This window comes from Macrosteles quadrilineatus, unplaced genomic scaffold, assembly GCF_028750875.1.
Source record: "Macrosteles quadrilineatus isolate MER2022 unplaced genomic scaffold, UCM_ALF_1.0 Scaffold_1__1_contigs__length_201487025, whole genome shotgun sequence".
NCBI lineage: Eukaryota > Metazoa > Arthropoda > Insecta > Hemiptera > Cicadellidae > Macrosteles > Macrosteles quadrilineatus.
Window position 1 is genome coordinate 59,671,046 of NW_026542594.1, and position 22,618 is coordinate 59,693,663.

At 34.0% G+C, this 22,618-nt stretch overlaps 1 protein-coding gene and 1 long non-coding RNA gene across 3 annotated transcripts in view; one reads left to right on the plus strand and one right to left on the minus strand.

Annotated features, from left to right (window-relative positions):
- The window catches only part of LOC128983230 (ankyrin-3-like), a 217,514-nt gene that overhangs the window by 135,285 nt on the left and 59,611 nt on the right, over window positions 1-22,618 (plus strand). For both annotated transcript variants that reach the window (XM_054402455.1, XM_054402456.1), the window contains 3 exons: window positions 15,309-15,441; window positions 15,901-16,064; window positions 22,010-22,165. In XM_054402455.1, the coding sequence (XP_054258430.1) occupies window positions 15,309-15,441; window positions 15,901-16,064; window positions 22,010-22,165 (453 nt within the window). The remainder of the gene's footprint in view (window positions 1-15,308; window positions 15,442-15,900; window positions 16,065-22,009; window positions 22,166-22,618) is intronic.
- Window positions 2,926-14,648, minus strand: LOC128983231 (uncharacterized). Its single transcript, XR_008489822.1, has 3 exons — window positions 14,504-14,648; window positions 13,575-13,700; window positions 2,926-3,317 (listed from the first exon to the last, which is right to left on the minus strand). It is a non-coding gene; the product is annotated as an uncharacterized LOC128983231 (long non-coding RNA).

Sequence of the window (22,618 nt, forward strand, 5' to 3'; positions counted from 1 at the left end):
ATATAACGAAATAAGATAAAATATAAGTTCAGTTTCGCTGAGTCAACAGTGCCGGAAGGTCAAAAGTATAATCTGTTAAAAACAACGATAGTCCTCTCGACGCATGACTTCAATAATTTCGCGTTTTGGTGTACTTAAAGTTGTGCTAAAATTTTGAAAATTGGCACAGAGCTTCTTGGTTAGTCCTACTCGATGACTATTTTGTTGAAACTTTAAACTATTTACCGATCTAATTAATACAAATTGATATGTATGGTGAAATAGTTTTTAAATCGTGATTTCTAACATGAAAAAGTTAGCATGCGAGATTTTTTGTTTGTTTTTGGGTTAGAGAGGATTTGTCTGTGGCAAATTTGTAGCCAAAAGTGTGTTGCGTAAAATATATTTTTTTTAATTTTTTACAATTAGTGGTTCAATAGATAACTTGGGTTGAAGAGGACGGCAAATTTAGCATTTCGCAACGCATGGAAAGAACTACATCGGACGATGCGACTGCTGATTGGACTTTTAATTTACAGTTCTAAGAACAAGAAAAAGATGAATATACAGATCACCAGTACATTCATATTATTTATAAAACATCTTTCTGTATTACCAGCTTACATTTTTCACTTAAAAGAATACATCATAAACAGGGTGTTATAAAAATAAGCGAGGAGATACTTTACCTAGTAATTCCTTGGGTCAAAATAAACAGAAAATCAAGGATAACATTTTTTCCAAAATCGTTTCGTTAACCAGATATCCACCATTTTGTATTTTTTACATACAAATATTTATCTTTGCACTTTTCCAACCGATGTTTATGAAACTTGGTATGTATGTTAAAATAGGAGAGACCCATGTTATAAAAAAAGATTCATCTCGATTCACCCTAAAATTTCAAAATTTAACACTTAACTACAATATAATATACTTTACTACACCACAATATCTACGTATCACCATAAATCTTTAACAAAATAAAACGTTAACATTTTTAAAATCCAAAGTAAATCAATATAATCTTTCTTTTTTGAAAAATATATTTAAAAAAAGGCGATGGTAAAATAACGACAGGCGAGTTTCGATCTGGGTGTTTCAGGTTTGAATCTAGGAGGATTTAACATTAATTAGGTAACATTAATGTTTAATCCTCCTAGGTTTGAACTGATTGAGAGGAATACATGAAACCGAATGGGGGAGGTAGCAACAAGTGCACTAGTATTTACTAGTGTCCAATTACAATTTCATGGATTTAACCAAAACCTTTTCTATTTCACTTATTTTCAGCTGTTAAATTTCAAACGATACGTTTTAGCAACATCATTAACGTTATTATCATCATCATCGTTTGAGTTTGGGTTTGCGGCAATGTATTTTTATGAATAAAACCTTTAATTTGATACCAAACTTGACCTCTGCTGCTATTAATTGACTGTATGCACTATTAATTAACAGCTGTGTCTAAGGATTATGTCGGCCTTAGTCACAAACAGGACAACAAGATCGCTCCACTCATCCCACACTCATCTCCATTCATACTTGGCTTAAAATGCATACATTTGTATGGTCGCCATTTCAAAGCAACATGGCTACATTATCAATGACAAACGTGGAAAACCTTATACGAGTGTGAGTAAGTCCGAAAACAGAGTAAGTCCGAAAAAAACTCTAAAAAACAATAAGCAATAAATTGCAAGAACCGTTGCTTATATCATTGGGTATACAACTGACGTGTATACTCAATGCTTATATCGAACGAATGTACATCGTGAGAATTTCCATTAGTTGTTCCATTTAGTTGTGTGTCCATTAGTATAATAGTTTAGTTGACTCTTTTAAAGTCAGCGGAAATTGTGATAATTTAATCCATTTTACCAAACAATAAAAATTAATGGACAAAGTACTGTATTTCATGAGCAATCATTGAAAGGGCCGATTGAAGTCCTCATCAACCAAAAGAATGCCTACTAAAGCAAATAAAATTGAGACGAACATGTAATGCACGAAATCAGGTGGTTCTTAAGTATGTGAAAAAATGTATCGCTATTCAAAAACAGACGGAAAACTTTTAAACATATTCGTGATAATGGGTGTAACATGGCTACATCATCAATGACAAACGTGGACAACCTTAATACGAGTGTGAGTAAGTCCGAAAACAACTCTAAAAAACAATAAGCAATAAATTGCAAGAACCGTTGCATATATCATTGGGTATACACTATCTACTGACGTGTATACTCAATGCTTATATGTATCGAACTGTTATATGTACATCGTGAGTATTTCCATTAGTTGTTCCATTTAGTTGTGTGTCCATTAGTATAATATTTAAGTTGACTCTTTTAAAGTCAGCGGAAATTGTAACTGTTGAAATAATGTTTGTGTAGTACTTTGCAATCCTACCAATGCTTATAGAATCATACGGTTACAATTTTCTGGTTAGAATATGTCGCATAGAGTGGTGACTACTGTATCTAGTTTTTTGAAATTCAGCCGCCATTTTCCAAAATGGCGGCCAAATTTGAAATTTCTTATGGAACACCCTATATTTTATCATGTTTTCGGATAGAATAGGCAATTTAAAACTTTTTTACCCTTGACATTTTTTCGATAAACCCACTCGTTTAGGAGTTACAGCCTATGGAAAAATGACTTCCGGTATACATTTTACATCATGTAGCTCATAAACAAGTAAGTTTATAGCAAAAATGCGAATAGTAAAAAAGTCTAACAATTGCATCCACATTCCAAAAAGACCATAAAATTCATTAAAAATATGAATCATATTATTTAAAAAATGGCGGCAAACTTGAAAAGTGGAAAACGTTTTATTTTATAGTCTTTAAGGAATGTAGATGCAATTCTAACACTAATTTACTTTTTGCAATTTTGCTCTAAACTTACTCGTTTAGGAGCTACATGATGTAAAATGTCAAATCAAATCAAATCATTTATTGTCCATAAACATATATATACAATGCATAGACAAAAGTCACCAATGTCAAAACAAAAGAAAAAAGAATACAATTTCAATGTATATAAAACAATATTACCTCTTAGTGTACAAACCTGGGCTCAACTTAGATCACTCAAAATGTAGTTTTCCAAATTGTTATGCCGAATCGGTTGGATCTGAAATTTTTGATGAATACGGTCTTTTTTTAACTAGCCAATTCTTCAGAGCAATTTTGAATTTAGTGCCTTCTAATTCCTTTATATTGTTTGGTAGGAGGTTGAAATAAATTGACCCCATCACAAAAGGACTTCGGCCAGTTTTGTTGAAATTCCTCCTCACACGGTGAAAATCATCCTTCCGTCTCGTGTCGTACCTGTGGATTTGACTATTTTTATTTGTGTGCTTTACATCATTTTTCACAAGCATAATTAATTGATAAATGTATAGTCCATACAAAGTGAGGAGATCTAAATTAACAAAAATATCTTTACAAGACCTTTTGTACCATACTTTGGCTATCAGTCTGATTGCTCTTTTCTGGAGAACAAAAATTGTATGTAAATTACAGTCGGGAGAACTTCCCCAGAAAATAAGGCCATAAGACAAGAAAGGAAATATGACACCAAAATAAATTCTTCTTAACGTATCTGTATCTAAATAAAAAGATATTCTTCTGAGGAGGCTGATTCCACTTAAAAGTCTAGATCTTACATGAGATATATGATTCTTAAAAGTTAAGGTCTGATCTATATATAGTCCCAAAAACTTACAGCACTCTTTACTTTCAAAGATCACATCATCCTTAACTAAATCTATCAGAGGAATGCCCGTACTACTCAATCCGAAAACTACAATTTCTGTCTTATCTAGGTTGACTTTGAAATTAATATTTTCAAAATATGAGCTGGCTTTATGTACAAATTCGGCCATGCCCTGCTTGAGTTCATCAAAAGACTGAGCCCAGCATACACCTGACGTGTCGTCGCATACATACTAATTTCAACCTTATTGATAGCAGGAAAATTACTAACATAGATATTATACAGATAAGGGCCCAAAATGGACCCTTGTGGGACTCCTGAAACAACATTTTTTTTTTTTTTTTTTTTTTTTGTACACCGCAAGTCTTTTTTCCATTGGCTGTTTTTAATTAATCTGCCATCCTCGTACCGAAGAATTAAATGTATCAATGGTCAGCATTACACATAGTATAAATAAGCCAACCATAAGTATGTATTTGAATTTTCTTCCAAATGCTGAATTTGTGTCACAAATGCTGAATGTTGCAGCTGTTATGTTAAGCAAATTATATTGTACTAAAAGCTAGCTAGAAGCATTGACTTATTGGAGAAGGTTAGCATCGGCTGCTAGACGTTTTAAAAACTAAAACTTAATTTATAAAAAACTGGGACACTAATTTTAAATTATGGCTTTGAAATTCCCTAGTTCTCAAAATTGTCTTTCTTTCAACACAAAACTAATGAAAATCCATCGTCTGGTTGATTCAGAATCGTGAAAAAATCCCATTTACGTTTTAATAGTATATATGATAGTTTGGACAGGTTTCAACCCTTCCGAGGCGTAATACATTTACACAGTTTATATGTAGACTACATTATAACTCATAAAATAGTTCTACAATTCAATGGATCTCCTTTTACAAACGTATATAATAACCAGAAATTTTCAGATCGTCCTTGCGGGTATTTTATGCCACAAATTTTGACGAAAGGCTATACCTATTTACAGTGTTGACCAAACAGTTGGCAAGAAGCATTAATAGATAAGCTATGTACCAAATATGATAATTTTAGCTCTATTCTAATTATGACAAAACACGAAGTAACTAAAAGCGAGAGAGGTCTACTTTACACTGAATCGACGTTCACTTTTATTGCTTTTGATCTTCCGGCACTGTTGACTCAGCGAAACTGAACTTGTATTTTACCGTATTTCGTTATATTAAAACTGCTGTTGCATTAGGTCAAATTCCCAATAAGTCAATTGCTTTAACATAGACCTCGTTTTTAGCTCGGACTGTATTATTTGACTTACTGGGACTTTTGATCTACAGACACTGCAAACATTGTAGTTTTCGACCTAGCGGCACAGGTATAAATTATTTGATCTTCCGGGACTGTTGACTTCCAGCAACATTCCCGAAATAAGTTATATATTCTGCATTGCTGTATACGAATCGAAGCTCATGAATCTTCAAAAGAAAGCTTATGAAAATTATTTTACTACCTACCTACTCAACTTTTTGAGGAAAGGTTGGGAAAATAACAATGAAAACATGTTTTAATTACTCTTGGCAGCTTTGTCTTTACTAAAAATTTAACTGCTTAAACTATGCTTGAATTAGTAATAGAATCAAGAATCTTTATTGCCTTTGATCCATACATATACAGACATTGGCATAGTCAATAAATTAAATAAATAAATACATTACATTCTAACAATAATTACAAATACTTACAAATGTTAAATTAACAGTAACGGTACATAGAGGTGGTGAACAATAACAATCAATAACATGAATTAAATCTTAAAATCAATAGTAACAGGACATGATAAAAAATCTTCTATTTTATAAAAAGGATTGGCAATAAGCCACTCAGATATTTTAATTTTAAATTGTTTCATAGTCACAAATCGAGCAGTGTCAGGCAATTTATTGGATTAAACATGAAATCAAGTCGTTGCATGCAAAAAAATGCATGTTGAACAAGTTATTAATGAACACACATTTAGAACTTTTAAGCAACCTTCACCCTTCACAAACCAAGAATGTGTTATCGGAATTGGATTCTCAAATCAATAGAAAAATCTTTCTAAAAAAGAAATCCCAAACCAAAAAGATTGATTCACTAGTAAAATCACAGCTGAATAAAGATACAGTAAATTGTAGTCACGTATTTCATCCAAGATTTATAAATAAAACGAACATAGAGTTCTCTGAACAAGAAACTAATCTTTTGAACAAAGGATTAAATTATAATTTTCCCAATGATAAGAAAAATAGCTTGATATCAGAACTACTAAATGCAGAAACAACTGTAAAATATTTAAACAACAATGACGCACGTGATACGGCAAGAGTAATGATCACAAACAAAATGAAAAAAGCTGTCTTAAATCCAAACATTAGAAAATCATACTTGACAAAATATAAACCTTTAAAACAAGTTGCTGCCAACATTAGGGACAAGTTAGAACAAAACAATGCCGTTATCACAAAAGCTGATAAGGGAAACTGCATTGTTATCCTCAGTAAAACTGAATACGTAAACAAAGTTTGTGAATTCATCACAGCCAATAATATTGACACATTAAACTGTGACCCTACTGCTACCTACTCCAAAGAAATAAATAAATTGATATCCTCGTCAACAAATCTTTTGTCTAAAGATGAAATAAAGCAATGCAAAGTTACTAAACCCCAGGCTCCCATCCTTAGAGGACTACCGAAGATCCACAAACCTGACACGCCCATCAGACCACTAGTAAATTTCAGACCCTCACCAGCCTATAAAATTGCTCAAAAACTTGACAAAATAATTAGGAAAGAGACCGCCTTAGATAACGACCATAGTGTTAAGAACACAGTTGATGTAGTAAACCAGCTCTGTAAAATTAAACTAAAGGGTTCTTATACTTTAGCCTCATTTGATGTTGTGAATTTATTCACAAACGTACCCATTGATGAAACCATCGACATACTTGAATCTAATCTAGATAAAAACTCCTCCTTATCAACCGAGGCTAAAAATGAGTTAGTTGATCTCACTAAAATAGTCCTCAAACAAAACTATTTCACGTTTGAAAATAAATACTACACACAAAACGAAGGTTTAGCTATGGGCTCTCCACTTTCAAGCGTCCTTTCAGAATTGTTTCTAAACAATATAGAAAATAAATTTTTATGGTCAGATTCCAACAAACAAAAAGATAAAATAGTTCACTACAGCCGATATGTGGACGACACATTAATCTTATTCAATGGTAATGAAAGGCAGATAAAGATACTTGGAAATTATTTGAACAATGTCCACCATAAACTAAAATTCACCCTCGAAACCGAAGCTAACAAATCAATTAATTTTTTAGACGTAACAATAACAAGAACTGATCACATCATGGAATTCAAAATCTACAGAAAACCAACAACAACTGACCAGACCATCCATTCGTCATCACACCATCCTTTCAACCACAAGACAGCTGCTTACAATAGTTTCGTTCACAGACTATTATCCATACCCCTTACCACAGAAAACTACAACAATGAAATAAACATTTTGAAGCACATCGCCGTTGCCAATGGATATGAAAGCTCTCTCATTGATAAACTTATCAGAAAACAAAAAAATAAAACAAAAGAGATTCTAGAACCCAGAAACAAAAAGTATGTATGTGCTGAATTTGGAGTAGTACTCAATAACACCTTGAGAAAAGAAATGGCAAAGAATGATGTACACGTTGCATACAAAACATCTAACAAATTATCTACTATGCTTAAAGAAAAAAATAAAACACATTCCGATAAAGTAAACAGCACAGGTATTTACAAAATGACATGTAACGATTGCCCGAGCTTTTACATCGGCCAAACTGCTCGCTCTTTCGCTACTAGGTTTAAAGAACACCTACCCAAAAAGAACTCGAAATCAGCATTCGCCAACCACATAATTAATGCAAACCACAACTACACGGACATACATAGTAATCTAGAAATTATGCATTTATGTACTAAAGGCAGATACATGGACACAATAGAGGAGTTCGAAATATACAAGGCATCCAAAGAACACCCTGACCATATATTGAACGAACAAATTTCATTCAGATCTAATATCATCTACAATACTGCCATTCATTTAAACCAAAACAAAACTGGTCCTGATAAAGGAGTTGGGGGGGAGGGGTAACAGCTGATGCTTGGACACACGACAGCAGTCATGACGCAACATCCATCGGCGCCTGTCTCGTGTGTTCGTTACTTGGCCAAGTTTGTAAATTCGTGTTTTTTAAATGTTTTTCGTGTATTATGTGTATATAGACATATTTATTTCGACAAGTTCATCTATGAATGAATGCTGTTTTATCTAACGTTCTGCCAACAACCTGATGATGTACCCTAGTGGTATGAAACAGCTGTAGTTGTACTAACTACACACGGATCGTCCGACGCAAAAAGGTAAAATAAACCATTTTTATAAAAATCTCACGTAGTTAATTTTAAAGCAGTTTCCTGTTTTTGCTAAGCGGTGCTGGGGAAGGTCAAATTTGTTTTTTCCTCTTGTGTTGTGGCTATGGAATGTTTTTCTATTATTGAAATCTGTAATATGTAGTTTGGTATAAATGAGAATGTGGTAAATGTAAAGATTAATAACAGTCATTACTTTGAGTTTTATAAAAAGTGGTTTGCAATGTTCAGTGTCACTTGTTCTAAAAATTGTTCTAATGATATTTTTCTGTGTTGTAAGTATGTCATACACAAAACCTGAATGACCCCAAAGAGTAATGCCATACGAAAGATGGGACTGACAAAAAGCATAGTAAGCCACCCTTAGATATTCAAAACTCACAAAATCCCTAAGCTTCCACATGAGATAAGAAACTCTTGAAATTTTTCTGTTCACATACTCAACATGAGAATTCCAATTCAATTTGTTGTCAATAAAAAATCCCAGCAATTTAACAGTTTGATAATCTTCAACATGAGCCAAACTAAGCAACAAGCTTTGAGTTTTCTCCCTGTTACATAGCAACTTATTCGAAGAGAACCAATTTTGAGCTGTGTTGAAGACACTACTTATTTGTTCCTCAAGACACATTAAGTTCCTGTGTGAAGATAGTAAGGTTGTGTCATCTGCATATATGACAACCTTAGAGGCAACGTTAGATGGAAGGTCATTAATGAAAACAGTGAATAAAAATGGCCCAAGAACAGAACCTTGCGGAACACCGGTATTGTTGGTTAGTATTGAAGACTGACATCCATTTGCAGAAACATATTGGGTTCGATTGGAAAGATATGATTGCAGCAACTGAAGGGAGCTCTCTGAGATATTATAATATCGAAGTTTGTTTAAAATGATTTTATGATTGACGCAATCAAAAGCCTTGCTTAAATCACAAAGCTTAAGAGAGATTGACTCTTTATTTTCAAAAGACACTAGCACTTCATTAACTAGACTAGAAACGGCAGACGTTGTAGATTTTTTGCCCTAAAACCATGTTGACAATCACTGAGAAGACCATTTAATTCAAAGTGTTTGACAAGTTGAGAATGAATAAGAGATTCAAAGACTTTCGAAAATATTGGTACAATGGATACTGGACGATAATTCTGAGGTAGAGACCTGTCACCTTTTTTGTACACAGGTACTACTTTTGAAATTTTCAATAAATCAGGAAAATACCCATGAACTAAACATTGATTTAAGACAAACGTCAACGGTTCGGAAATATAATTAATCGATGCTTTGAGTAAATAATTAGAAATCCAATAAAAATCCGTACTCCTGGAATTTGAAATTTTAGAAACAGTTTTAATGACCTCCTCCGCTGTTACTGCTGCCCAATGAAACACAGGTGCATTGTGTCGTGATGACTTAACTAGATCTTGTGCCAAGGTGTTAGTATCAGGTATGTTCTTTTGTGTGTCAGAGACTGACTCAACAAAAAAATAATTTAACTGATTTGGATTGAGTGTAATTTTTCTAGTAGATGTGGTGGGTAGAGTTTCTTTAGATATTACCTCCCAAGCAGCCTTACATTTGTTCTTTGAATTTTCAATAAAATCAGAATATGTTTGTCTCTTTACTTTCTTTATCTTAGCTTTTAAAAAAGCTTTACTGTCTTTTAAAAAACAAATAAGAATTATATGCTGCCTCAGTCTGGCCCGATTTGTCCCTTTCCATGCTCCTGTAAACATTGTAATAGCCTAACATTAAATCTTTAGCCTTTTTAAGTTCATCATTAAACCAATTAATTTTCTTTTTAACAACTAATTCCTTATGTTCTACTAAAGGTGAACAATAATGCCAATTATGTACATATCTATTGAAAAAATTTTCAAACAAAGTTTTTACATCTGTTATGTTATTCATATACAACCCAACCATGTCCCAGGTTTCACACTCAAGCAATTGATTGAAAAGTGTGATCTGATTTTCATTTTGCTTGCGCACCAGCTTTGTGACTCAAACTGCAGCACAATTGTTATTCAAATTATTGACCTTAAAATTTAAAACGAGCGGTTCATGATCAGAAAGGCAGTCCTTAATTAACTTTACATCAAACAAAGATTCTGAAAAATTTACGAGAATATTGTCAAGACAAGAGTTTTTTTAGACACGCTATATTCAGTTTTAATGGACTACTCTATTCCCGTACGTAAGACGGGCCAACAGCTCGTTTAGGGGGGGGGGAATCTGAGTGAATTGATGCTTTAAATTATGTAAATACAACTTAAGTTAATATGAAATATTTAATAAATTTGGTAAACATTTACGAGTAGAGATCAAGCGTGATAGGCTAAATGGCTATGCAAAATCACATCTTTTAAGGCAAAAAAATGTTAAGTATGGATGGAGCTTCTTAAATAATATGAGTATTTATTTAAGAACCTTGGTCGAGTTCCCGCAAGGCTCAAAGGACGTTCCATGACTGACGTCATCGTGATGACTGATGGCACGTTTCCCACATTCCAGCTTTCCAAGACTGTTGTAGTAGTCGTCTGCCAAAGTGTTAAATCGCCAAAATTGGTTGTTTTATTTAAAATGTTTTATTATTTCGACTTGACTTGGATAGTGTGTTAAAGCCTACAGTTCTTGCAACGGTATGGTGAAATATATACGATGAATTTTAAAATAAAAATAACGAGCTCTATTTGTAAGCTATAACCTCTGCATCTCCCCTTTTAGGGATACAAGAAGCTCCATCCATACTATATTTGGTAACTTAGCCTTAAAATGATTTTGCATAGCCTATAACGCTTGATCTCTACTCGTAATTTTTTACCAAATTTATTAAAATACTAGCAGAGTACCCGTCCTTTGTACGGGGTTGGAATATAAGTATAAAATGCTTATTGCAGTTATACTCAAGCTGTGCGTTTGCAATAAGGGAGGACACAGTTTGATAAAATATGCTTTATTAAACTTACAGTGATGGTTTTACACATCTACCATCATTGCATATTTACATAATTTAAAGCATTAATTCACTCAGATTTCCTCCCCTTTAAACATTAAGCTAAATGGCCAAATTCCTTTTCCCCTTTTAAACATTAAGCTAAATTCCTTTATACTTCCAACTCAGGTTATGCCTTTCATTAAACAAATGGAATTTAAAACTAAACTTTGTGTTTTGTATTTCAATAACTTGCAATCTGTTAATAACACGTTCAATAGCACTCTTTTTGAGTAAAAATTGGCAACAGCTGGAATATACCTACCAAAAAGTCAATGAAATTAGTTGAATAAAAATATTTTACCCCACACACTATACAGTTTTAACGAGCTTCCCTCACGAGAATTTAGTCCAGAAAACGGCTGTTTGCCGCCAGCTCAAGCAAATGGGGCTTCATTACGTGTTTGTACTACTGTAATAATTAACAAAATACCGTCTACCTTGCAACTTGCAACTTTGAAACTGCCAACTTGCACTTGCGTCATTTGCTTGCGTTCAGTAGCGTAGGGCCTATCCGTATTAAAATTAAAATGGTCTAGGAATGGACTAAAGGACTGGAAAGTTTGAACGTCATGAAATCGTGACGTCGAGCTACGTCATGGAACGTCCTCTAAGCCTTGTGGGAACTCGGTCCGTCCCTTAAGCCTTGCGGGAACCCGACCCAGGGGATTGAGGGGAATTGGGATTTGGGAAGTGAAGTGATTGAGAATGAGAATATGAAGTGAAGTGGAAGTGTACTAGAGATGGGAATTATCGTTCACTTGGTGGAGTCGTTCACTCCGGACTTTTATTTACTACTAGCTGTAACCCGCGGGCTTTGCCCCGTTTAACTTCTTAATTTTCAAGATTATCTCGTTCGCATGACTCAATCACGTCCTGGTTGAAGTTTGTTCGCTACGCTCACTCACCTTTAGGTTGGAGCTCGTTCGCTACGCTCACTCACCTTTAGGTTGGAGCTCGTTCGCTGCGCTCACTTGCCTTCAGGTTAGCTCGTTCGCTACGCTAACTCGCCTACAGGTTGAAGTTCGTTCGCTACGCTCACTCACCTTTTGGTTGCAAATTAGCTGTTGTCATAAATGTAAAAGAAATAATAGTGCTGCACCCTGTTGGTAATCCTTGTAACTTTAATGCTATTGAACATCATAGAACAGAACGGGATCACATCATTTGTCCGAGTTTTCAACTGTCCGAGTTTGTTAAAAATTACAAAATATTTGAAAAATAATTTGTCCGAGTTTTCAACTGTCCGAGTTTTGATAAATAACTAATAATAATTAGATAAATAAACTGTCCGAGTTTTCATTTGTCCGAGTTTTAAAATTATTTAAAAAAATATCAAAATATCATTTGTCCGAGTTTTTAACTGTCCGAGTAGGGGCAACATCAAAATGTGACACTGTGCGCCGAGACTAGCGTGTCTAAAGCGCCTGTTCAGAAGTCGATGTAAACCCCTTCTGTGAAGGAGTCAGGCATTGTGCGAGCCGCGAGAGCCCCTCACGTTGAATTAAGAAAAATTATTTTATTTTTATATAAGACTAAATTTACAATTATTAATTATAAAATTAAACTCTCATCACCTAACACAACCAACCAAACTTGCTGATAATATAAAATACCCCCGCCATTATTATATTATCAGCAAGTTTGGTTGGTTGTGTTTGGTGATGACAGTTTAATTGTATAATTAAAAATTGTAAAATTAGTCTTAAAAAAATAATATAATTTTCTTAAGTCGACGTGAGGGCCTCTCGCGGCTCGCACAATGCCTGACTCCTTCACAGAAGGGGTTCACATCGACTTCTGAACAGGCGCTTTAGACACGCTAGTCTCGGCGCGCAATGTCACATTTTGATGTTGCCCCTACTCGGACAGTTGAAAACTCGGACAAATTATATTTTGATATTTTTTTAAATAATTCAAAAACTCGGACAAATGAAAACTCGGACAGTTGATTTAACGAAATATTATTATTATTTAAACCATACTCGGACAGTTGAAAACTCGGACAAATGATTTTTCAAATATTTTGTAATTTTTAACAAACTCGGACAGTTGAAAACTCGGACAAATGAACCTCACCCAACAGAACCAACTTGTTTAATTGAAACAGCTGTTAAGATTCAATAATTCTCCTCTTTTTTATAATAGTATAGATAGACAACAACCTCTAATTTATTACATAATGTACTATCTTAACCAATGACGGTCTCTTGACTATCTTTAGTTCCGACTTCCGAGAGGAACTAACTCCGATCCAAGAGCCGGAGTTGGACTTGTCGTTCCGGAGTCGGAGTAGTTCTTTCGGTCGGAGTAGTTCGTTCCGGAGTTACTCACCTGTCACCTCTACAAGTCTAGTCTAGTAACCTAAACCTAAACAAAACAAACAACTAAACTAATAGAACGATAGAACAAGACTTATTATTTTCACCTTTTTGTCGCATCAATAAACAGCGATGAACATTTTTTCAGTCGTCAATTTCGTAAAACTGTGACCTTCTCCAGGCTCACTCCTGAGTCCAGGTACCATTTAAACAAACGTATTGATTTTTTTATCCTGAAAATTACCAACATCTAGCCTAAAGTTGTCAATTGTCATTCTAACTAAATTAGCAGTAGAGATTTACGTACTCTAGCCTACGTTAAATTTAAGTTAAACCTTATAATAAAACAAAGGGCTAAGTTATATCAGCAGTTTTATGTGAATACACAGTTAATAAATTTAGGCCTACCAATGTCTACTCTAAAAGTTTTATTTGTTTGGGATGTCTAGGTTTGACCTAAGTAGGCTTAACTTAGGCCTAACTTAGTAAAAATATCCTCGCAAGTATAAGTTAACATATCAACCCTATTTTTAATCCTAGAATTATTATTGACACTGAAATGCCTATCTATTGACAACAGCTAGGCCTAAGTTATCAATCAAATCAATTTGTTTTCAGATAGGCCTAAGTTAGTAAAACATTACATAACTTAAGTTAGGATATGTATAACGAAACACTCTGAAATTAGGTCCCTGAAAAGCAAAGCTTGGGTGCAGGAACCGAGTTCCACCTACAGACTTATGTTATTAACGGTCTATAGCCCTAGATCTCTGTTACAATGAATGCATTGTGACTATAATAGCCTAGGTACGCAGTGTTGAGTTACAGAGTAAGTTAAACCTTCAGTATCCAATAGTCAATGGTTAACTAAGTTATAAGTTAATTAATTAAGTTATAACCAGTTAACTTAATCTGTTGAGTGCCAATATGTTTTTGAAAGTAACTTATGTTTTTAGTCTCAGTACAGTGTACTAACAATGGCAAATATTTACCGTACTTACACTGGGATATTATGTAATTTTATATGTCTACTTACAGTATTTTTCATGCTGAATCCAAAAATGCCATAAGTTTTTGTCGGAGAGATTCCTAAGTAGCCATAGTGGCCGTATAACGAAGATTAAGATTACGAACCTAAGGATAATTGAGCGGTACTGAAGGTAATGGTAACATGGCGTGGCCTGGACGGGTCCGTACTGAGTGAGGAGTGAGGACTGAGTGAGAAGAGCAAACAGCTGTTTATACTTGATCTAAACTTAATGCGGAATGAAATCAAATCAATTAACTTAGTTTTGAAACCAAATAAGCTTAAGGCGTAATCAGTTCTTATTTAGGCATGTGAGGAAGGTAGGTCGGGCTTTATGCGGATTCGTGACTGTATTAAGTGTTTTGAAGTGAGGTTAGATTAGGAAGGTAAAGGTTACCGGTAGGTTATAATGAACCGACTCGTTAATTTATGCAACTTCCAGACTGTTTTTGCACAATTAAATAGTGGGTGAAACACAATGAAATAACGATATCAAAAATGCGCAAGCGAATGTAAACAACTGACAGCTGTTTCCACTCCACAAACCTTCCACCCAGCTATTAGTGTTAGTCGCCACTTGAACTTGGACTCGTCCATACCTCAAATATGTTAATAAATCAACAAAACTGAAGCTTAATATTAATTATTTAACTGTACGGCCACTTAGGAATCCCTCCGACAAAAACTGATTGCATTTTTGGATCCAGCGTGAAAAATACTGTAAGTAGACATATAAAAATTACATAATATCCCAGTGTAAGTACGGTAAATAATTACCCTAACAATCAATTAATTAACTTAACTTATTTAACAGAATGGACTGAATGCTTTGCACCTTGCTTCAAAAGATGGCCACGTCCATGTTGTTACCGAACTGCTTAAGAGAGGGGCCAATGTTGACTCAGCTACCAAGAAGGGAAACACAGCTCTACACATAGCTTCTCTTGGTAAGTGCCAATTTTATAATTTAGGCCTATTTAAAATATGTAACAGACAATCATCATCAAGAGATAAGGTTAACTTAAGTGTCCTCCTTTGATATCCCTCGGTCGTACTCGGTGAACTTAGGTACACAGCTTTCTGACACAAATTTGGTAGGCCCTACTGTACCGGTAAGTTAATTCAACAAGGAAAAATTATTTAAGCTAACTCTCATCATAGGATTTAATTTAAAATAAGTAATTTGCAACAAGGGATTTATACTTGTGGATAAAACAGCCCTGCAATCATGTACAATTTAACAGAGAAATAAGTTATTCATATAGGTCTAAGCCTAAGCATAGACAAGGGATTAAGTTACTCGTTTCCTTGTCTGTAGTCTAAGTCAACTTACTCCGCAAAACAAGTGTAATTTATGGAGCTTTGATATAAACTCTACCCTACATTGTTCTTATATATGGTTACAGCTGGGCAGGAGGAGGTAGTGCGGCTGCTGGTAGAGCATGGGGCCTCAGTCAATGTACAAAGTCAAAATGGCTTCACTCCGCTGTACATGGCTGCCCAGGAGAACCACGACAATGTGGTCAAGTATCTGCTTGCCAACGGTGCCAACCAGAGCCTTGCCACAGAGGTACCGTAGGCCTAAATATTTAACAAACAACAACAATTGAATAATAGTTAACAACTCAGCTCGGCTAGAGATATACAAGAGCTGGCTCACTCCTTTGATGTTAGCGGTCGCCGCCTGATCCTACTTCCCCTCTCCCGCCCCTCATCAGTGACGTAGCGCTGGTACATCGGCGCGGCGTGACGGTAGCCTAGCGTGGCAGTGCATAGCATATGTCACCCGGCATCTATGCGCATATTAATAATTGTGTTTATAAAATGTAGATTTATAGTGTGATTTGTAAAGCGGGTTTCGTTAACCCTTCAACTTGCAATGGGCAAACTCTGTAGTGGCAAGGCATTTTTGGCAATTTTGCAGTCATAGTGAAAATTCATATAGGCTAGGCTTAAACCAACAGACCAAACGTATTTGAACCGTATACTTGAAGTGTTCGTAATGAAATGAAGAATTTGCAAATGGCAACAAAATAAATACCGGTATTTAAAATATTGTAGAAAATATTGACAGTAGGTAGAAAATACAATTTTTCATGTAGCCTAAACTTCAAGATATACTTAAATTGTTTGGAATTTATTTCCCTACATGGAAATGTAAAAAAAATTCAATTACCATTTAGCCTATACAAAGATGGTCCAAAAACAATAAAATGACAAGTTTCACGATTTTGCACTACAAATTTCAAACAAAAGCGAAATAAATGTATTATCAAGAGATAAAGTAAAAGTTTTTAAGTTAACATTTTTAGGCAATAATATTAGAGATCAAATGAAGTAAGAGTTGTATATGTAAAATGATCATTTCAATAAATGTTTATGATTTTTAATAAATGTTTAGGCCTATATTTGTCTAGAAAAACATTTTGTTATTCACACATGTAATTGTATATTATTTTTCAAACACATAAACCCCACATGCCAACTATATAAAATGAAAGTAAACTTATTCCCCTACATGAATATACATAGTTATAAAAGAAAATATAAGCTACATACAAAAATATTTTATAATATTTTCTACAGTAGTTATAGTTTTTTTTTCTCTTTTTCATTTGGCGATCAAATTGTTTGTTCATTATGACGAAATGTTTAAAAAACAGGCTGAATGTAATGTCCCAGACCTCAAATTAAGTAAGTGTATCCACATAAAACAGTTTACAAACTAAATATGTACAAATTTACAACTAATAAATGTGATTAAAGTGATAAAGTCACACCCGCGATATTCGTTGTTGGTAAACAGTTAATGAAGTTCACAAAACCGGCTAAAAATAGTGTCTCCAGCTTCTAAAAGTAATGTCACATTTCAGTCGAGACACAATAAATAATATCGAAACTAAACATTTACAACTTTACAAATTATAATCATGATGTAAACTGATAAAGTAAAATCACACCAAAACTCGACTGCTTAGTTATTGGTTAACAGCAGCGACCACAGAATTAAAATTATAAAAAAAATTAATTCTGTGGTCGCTGGTTAACAGAGATTGAGGTCCGTTAGTCAGGCAACTGTATTTTAATGGATTGAAATATGTATAATAAAATGTAATTGATAAATTGAAATTCTTTTACTTCTAGTAAAAGTTACAAAAAGTTATAAAAATAGTATAATGTATTTTTATACAACCTCAATGTATTTTATATTACCTCAATTAATTCTAAAAGGTATGAATAAATAATAAATAAATACAATTAAAATCCATACATTAAGATTACATTTGAGCAATACGAACACAGATATTACACAGTAACTTAATGCATTGGATCAATCAATAACTACAGTATTCTTAGCCATCGCTTTACAGTCCACTCCCATCCTTAAATATCTACTAAAGTAATTTTTTTATTTATTCAAATTTGATGTTATACGTAATCCTATTTGAAAATCAATTACTTTTATCTATATATATATAATACGCTAAGCCGATTTTTGTAAACAGAACTCCTCCCTCATTTTTGGACCGATTTTAATGATTAAAGTGTCAAAAAAATTGTCCTGATCTGTAGTTTTGCAAAGTGTTTTTAAATTTTTGAAATCTTTATTAGTTTGGGCAGGATAATCCATCAAAGTTAGGTTTTCTCCCATAAGATTAACATGGAGGAATCTAAATATTTAATTGGAAACATTGTGTCCACTAATTCGAGAGAACAGCTGGGAGTAGAAACTTGGTAGAGGTGTCCAAATAAAGGTCTTGGTCTGTAGATGAGTTATCAAAAGAAAAACTAAGTAAATTCCCTTAGGGCTCTGCCCCAGAAGCCTTTGAAGATCCCTCCACAGATTTGTTTACATTTTGGTCATGTGGATAATACTTTTTAATGAAACAGCTGTTACGGTAATTTTTAAATTGTATTTTAAACAATACACATTTATTAGGAGTTACTGAACTGTCCAAAAGAAGTATTTGCAATGTTATTTTCTGTTTTTAATAGCTATTTACTTTACAAGTGTAGTAAGAGCGTTTTTACATCACGCAGGTGAAGGTTGTGCAACGAGCGGAAGCGAGTTGCATAATTTACCTAAGTGATGTATAAACACGCTCTTGCGTAACGTGTAACGTACAAGATTTTACCTGACCCGACAATATACAGGAGGTTGTGAACAATATTAATCATTATCCATTTCACTCATCTTCTAACAGTAACGTTCATTTACAAACAAAAGTTAGGTTAGGAAAATTCTTCAAAACATAGCAATAAAATTCAAGAGCACAGCTGATTTCTAGCGTTGAACGTCGTTGGCTCCATAGAGGTATATTTTTTAAGTTAATCACTCAATGTTATTTAAATGGGTTTCATTACATCACCAAGTGAGTTTTTGATACTTTACATCACTCGAGAAGTAAGGAAGTTGTATACATCACGCTTGGGATAGGGAAGTTTAACATGGCGGGTTAGGTAAAATTAATTTTCTTCTGTATCATGTCATGTTTTTCAATATAACGTTTCATTACGAAATCAGTTAAAAATCCTTTTATCACAGTAACTCTTTCAATTATTTCTTATTGAACTATCTTATATCTATTTTACGGGTTGCTGTCTGCCTTTTTCACCACTTTTGTCTATATTTTATCATATTATATTTGACTATCAATGATATTATTCTAGACAGATCATCATAGGTTCATGAAATTATTGTCATACATGTTTTCAAATGTTGGAAAAATCTTCGATTGTGTAATACAATACACAATAATACAAGTGCAAAAGGACACGTTGCCCATATGAGCCGTGTCCATATTTTGTTAAATTAATAATAGTTTAGAGCAACTGGATAAAACATTTTACAATATTTATGTACAAATATGAATAAGATTTAGAAAGTCATTAAGCTGGAAAACTTCAATTTACTGCAGACTTTTCAGAGAGGTTACTTTGATGTATTCATTCAACACAGAAACCTTGCCGAAAATGGGATACCTATCTTGAATTATTTGCAGTGGCCTATATTACGGACCGTGGCCCACTGGGTTGGTAACAAAATTGGAAATAACTAGGGATGGTCAAGTCTCGAAATTTCGGGAAATTTTCGGGAAATTTTAAATCTCGTTACACGAGACGAGATTTCTTTTTTGCCGAGATTTTTATCAAGACAAGAATTAAAAAAAAAAAAAAAAAAAATTAAAAACGCCTGCAGAAAGTCAATGCAATACCCGCAATACAGGAGCGTGTTGTAGTTGCGTTTCCTTTACGAAGGCGTTCTTATTTAATTAATTCTTTAAATGTAAATATTACTTTAATTATTTTAATAATATTACTTTAATAACATTTGAGAAGTTTTGTTAAATGTAAGCAGTGTGAGGAATGTTTTATTACTATAAAAAGTCAAAACAAGTACCTAACTATTTTATAAAAATTAATATTGCTTTTATTTTATGATGAACTCTATCCTAACTGATATCACTATGTTTCCTAATCGTAGGCATTTTTAATAAGTTAGGCGTGATAATAAAAAAATGTTATGCTGATGTTTTTTAATAAAGGATTGTAAATATTCTTGCCTATTATCATCATTTTTGTATTTAAACAGTCATCTAACAATGTTACAAAATCAGTTAAAAATTTTGAACGTGCATTTCCCGTTGTGTATGAGAAGGGAAATCCCGTCTCGATCTTGTCTCGAAATTTTATGAGAAATAAAAAATCTCGTCTCGTCTTGTCTCGAACTAAAAATCCAATCTCGTCCATCCCAAGAAATAACACAACATTTTGGCTGTAAACAATAGCATAAAGAGTAAGTACTATTTAAGCAAATACTGTCGTGACGTAAAGGTCATATTCCTTTTAATTTAGATCACATCATCCTTTATAAGATACGTTGATTAACAATGCATGTAAACGTCGATATTTACGTAACAGCCAATTTACAGTATTTATTTTTATTTTTGGAAATGTTAAATTGCTATGTTATTTGCATTATTTGTTGCCAATGAAGCTGCGCGACCATTTAAACAAGGAGGTCCCTAAAAGTTCAAGAATAAAAGCCAACTTCACTTCAAGTACATTCCACTGCACCTAACATTCCGTAGAGAGTTTATATTGACAACCTTATGAAAATGATAAGGCTGAGACAGCTAACTGCCATTCCCCATATCACGCAATTCCAGCTTTAACATTAACCCCACAACCAATTTTTTAAAACTATGCTGGAGGGTTATTTTGTTGAACAGAAGTACGATAAGAACTGACGCGTTGTGACGAAGGAAAACTCCCTTTGAAGTTAGAACGTGTCTTCTCAACAAGCAGATATTTTTTCTTAAATAAAATCATAGATTAATCTGTATTACACTGATGAAATCGCGGAAGTGTTTAACTACAAAAGATCCACCAATATGATTTTAATACTATTTAAAGGTTCTTCCAAAAGAAGAGATACCAGTTAACATACTAATAATAACTCCGATGACGTACGGCAAGGGAAATATTTTAATCATTGAATGATCAACCATTTTTGTAACTAAATCAATTAATATCATTATTGTTTTTACATTTATTACTCTTTAAACAATGCTATTCACTCAATTTATCGCAGTTAGATGAATTAGCGTAAACCTTGGAAGTAACCGTCGATTTCGACGGGTTTCACCTAGTAAAATATATTGTTTCTTCATAATATTGCCAAACGGCTAAATCATTTTCCAAAATAAACTTATCACACACTTTTTAAATAAGTTCTATATTTCGGCATAAGCCCCTATTTAAAACTTATTTAAGAACTTATTTAAAAAGTGTGTGATAAGTTTATTTTATAAAATATAGTAATACCTAATAAAAAATGTCTTACATAGTGCTTATTCAACACTAAATGTGAGACAATACCACCGCTCACACATGCAAAGCTATACGGTGCCGGGAGCCCGAGGTACCGCTGTGACGTCACAGCGGCGGAGGGAGGGGAGCCAGCTGGCATCACTTTCTGAGCTCGCGTGGCCTAGCCCTTGTATATCTCTAGCCCTGGCTCAATAGACTGAAGGTGTGTTGAGTAATAATATGTAGGTAGCTTAGGATATTCCAATGAATATAGTAGCCTAAAAACGTGATGTAAGTGTAGTAGGAAGAAACACAGGGTAGACACAATCAAATAATTGGCCCTACACTGACTCCAACCACAGCATACTCAAGTTTTATTTGATAATGTTTCTTACTACTTACTTGTTCTTTGTAGTTTTCCACTGATTGAAAATCATATCAATAGACCTAACAACTATCCAGGTAAGGAATTTAACCCCCTCCCCTCGCTCCTTGACATGGTACAATAAGTGAGATTAGGCCTGTTGTTTCAGCTTAGTACAATATAAGTTAGCCTAATTTTTTTAGCTAAGTTACATGATGAAAATCTGGCCATTTGCCACTCTGTAAAATTTCAATTTCATTGCATGCATTACCAAACTTATATTTTACGAGAAAGTGTGAAGTGGCAGTGACATGTCTTGTATGGTGTGTAATGTATAGGATGGCTTTACTCCGCTGGCTGTCGCAATGCAGCAGGGCCATGACAAGGTGGTGGCCGTTCTGCTGGAGAACGACACCAGAGGTAAGGTGCGACTGCCTGCTCTACACATTGCTGCCAAGAAGGATGACTGCAAAGCTGCTGCCTTACTCTTACAGGTCAGTCTTCATCACCGTAATGACAGATAATTTTGATATATTCATATTAGAACCTAGTTTAACAATCAAATCATGATAATAAAATTAAAGGGCCCTAAGTACAACGGTTGTCCATATAATTAAGGTCATATTAAACTCCTGGTTGCAACCCAGCGAGCTAACTCAAATGTGACTGTTACAAAATGTTCCTTTAAAGTTGTCTTTCTTTATACTGGCTTACCGGTAGTACATTTAATCAAGACACATGTTATAATTCAAGTTTTTACACTGACACAAGCTTTATGTTCTTTAATTCTTACTTACTTACTTACTTACATACTCCCTCAACGTCGATGACCAGCTCTTGCTGGATAGACTGAGTCGAAAATAAAAGCAATATTTATACTGTATACATATTTACAAGTTTTGGCGGCAGGTTGGACGCAAATTTTATAAAACTCATCTAGGGAGTAC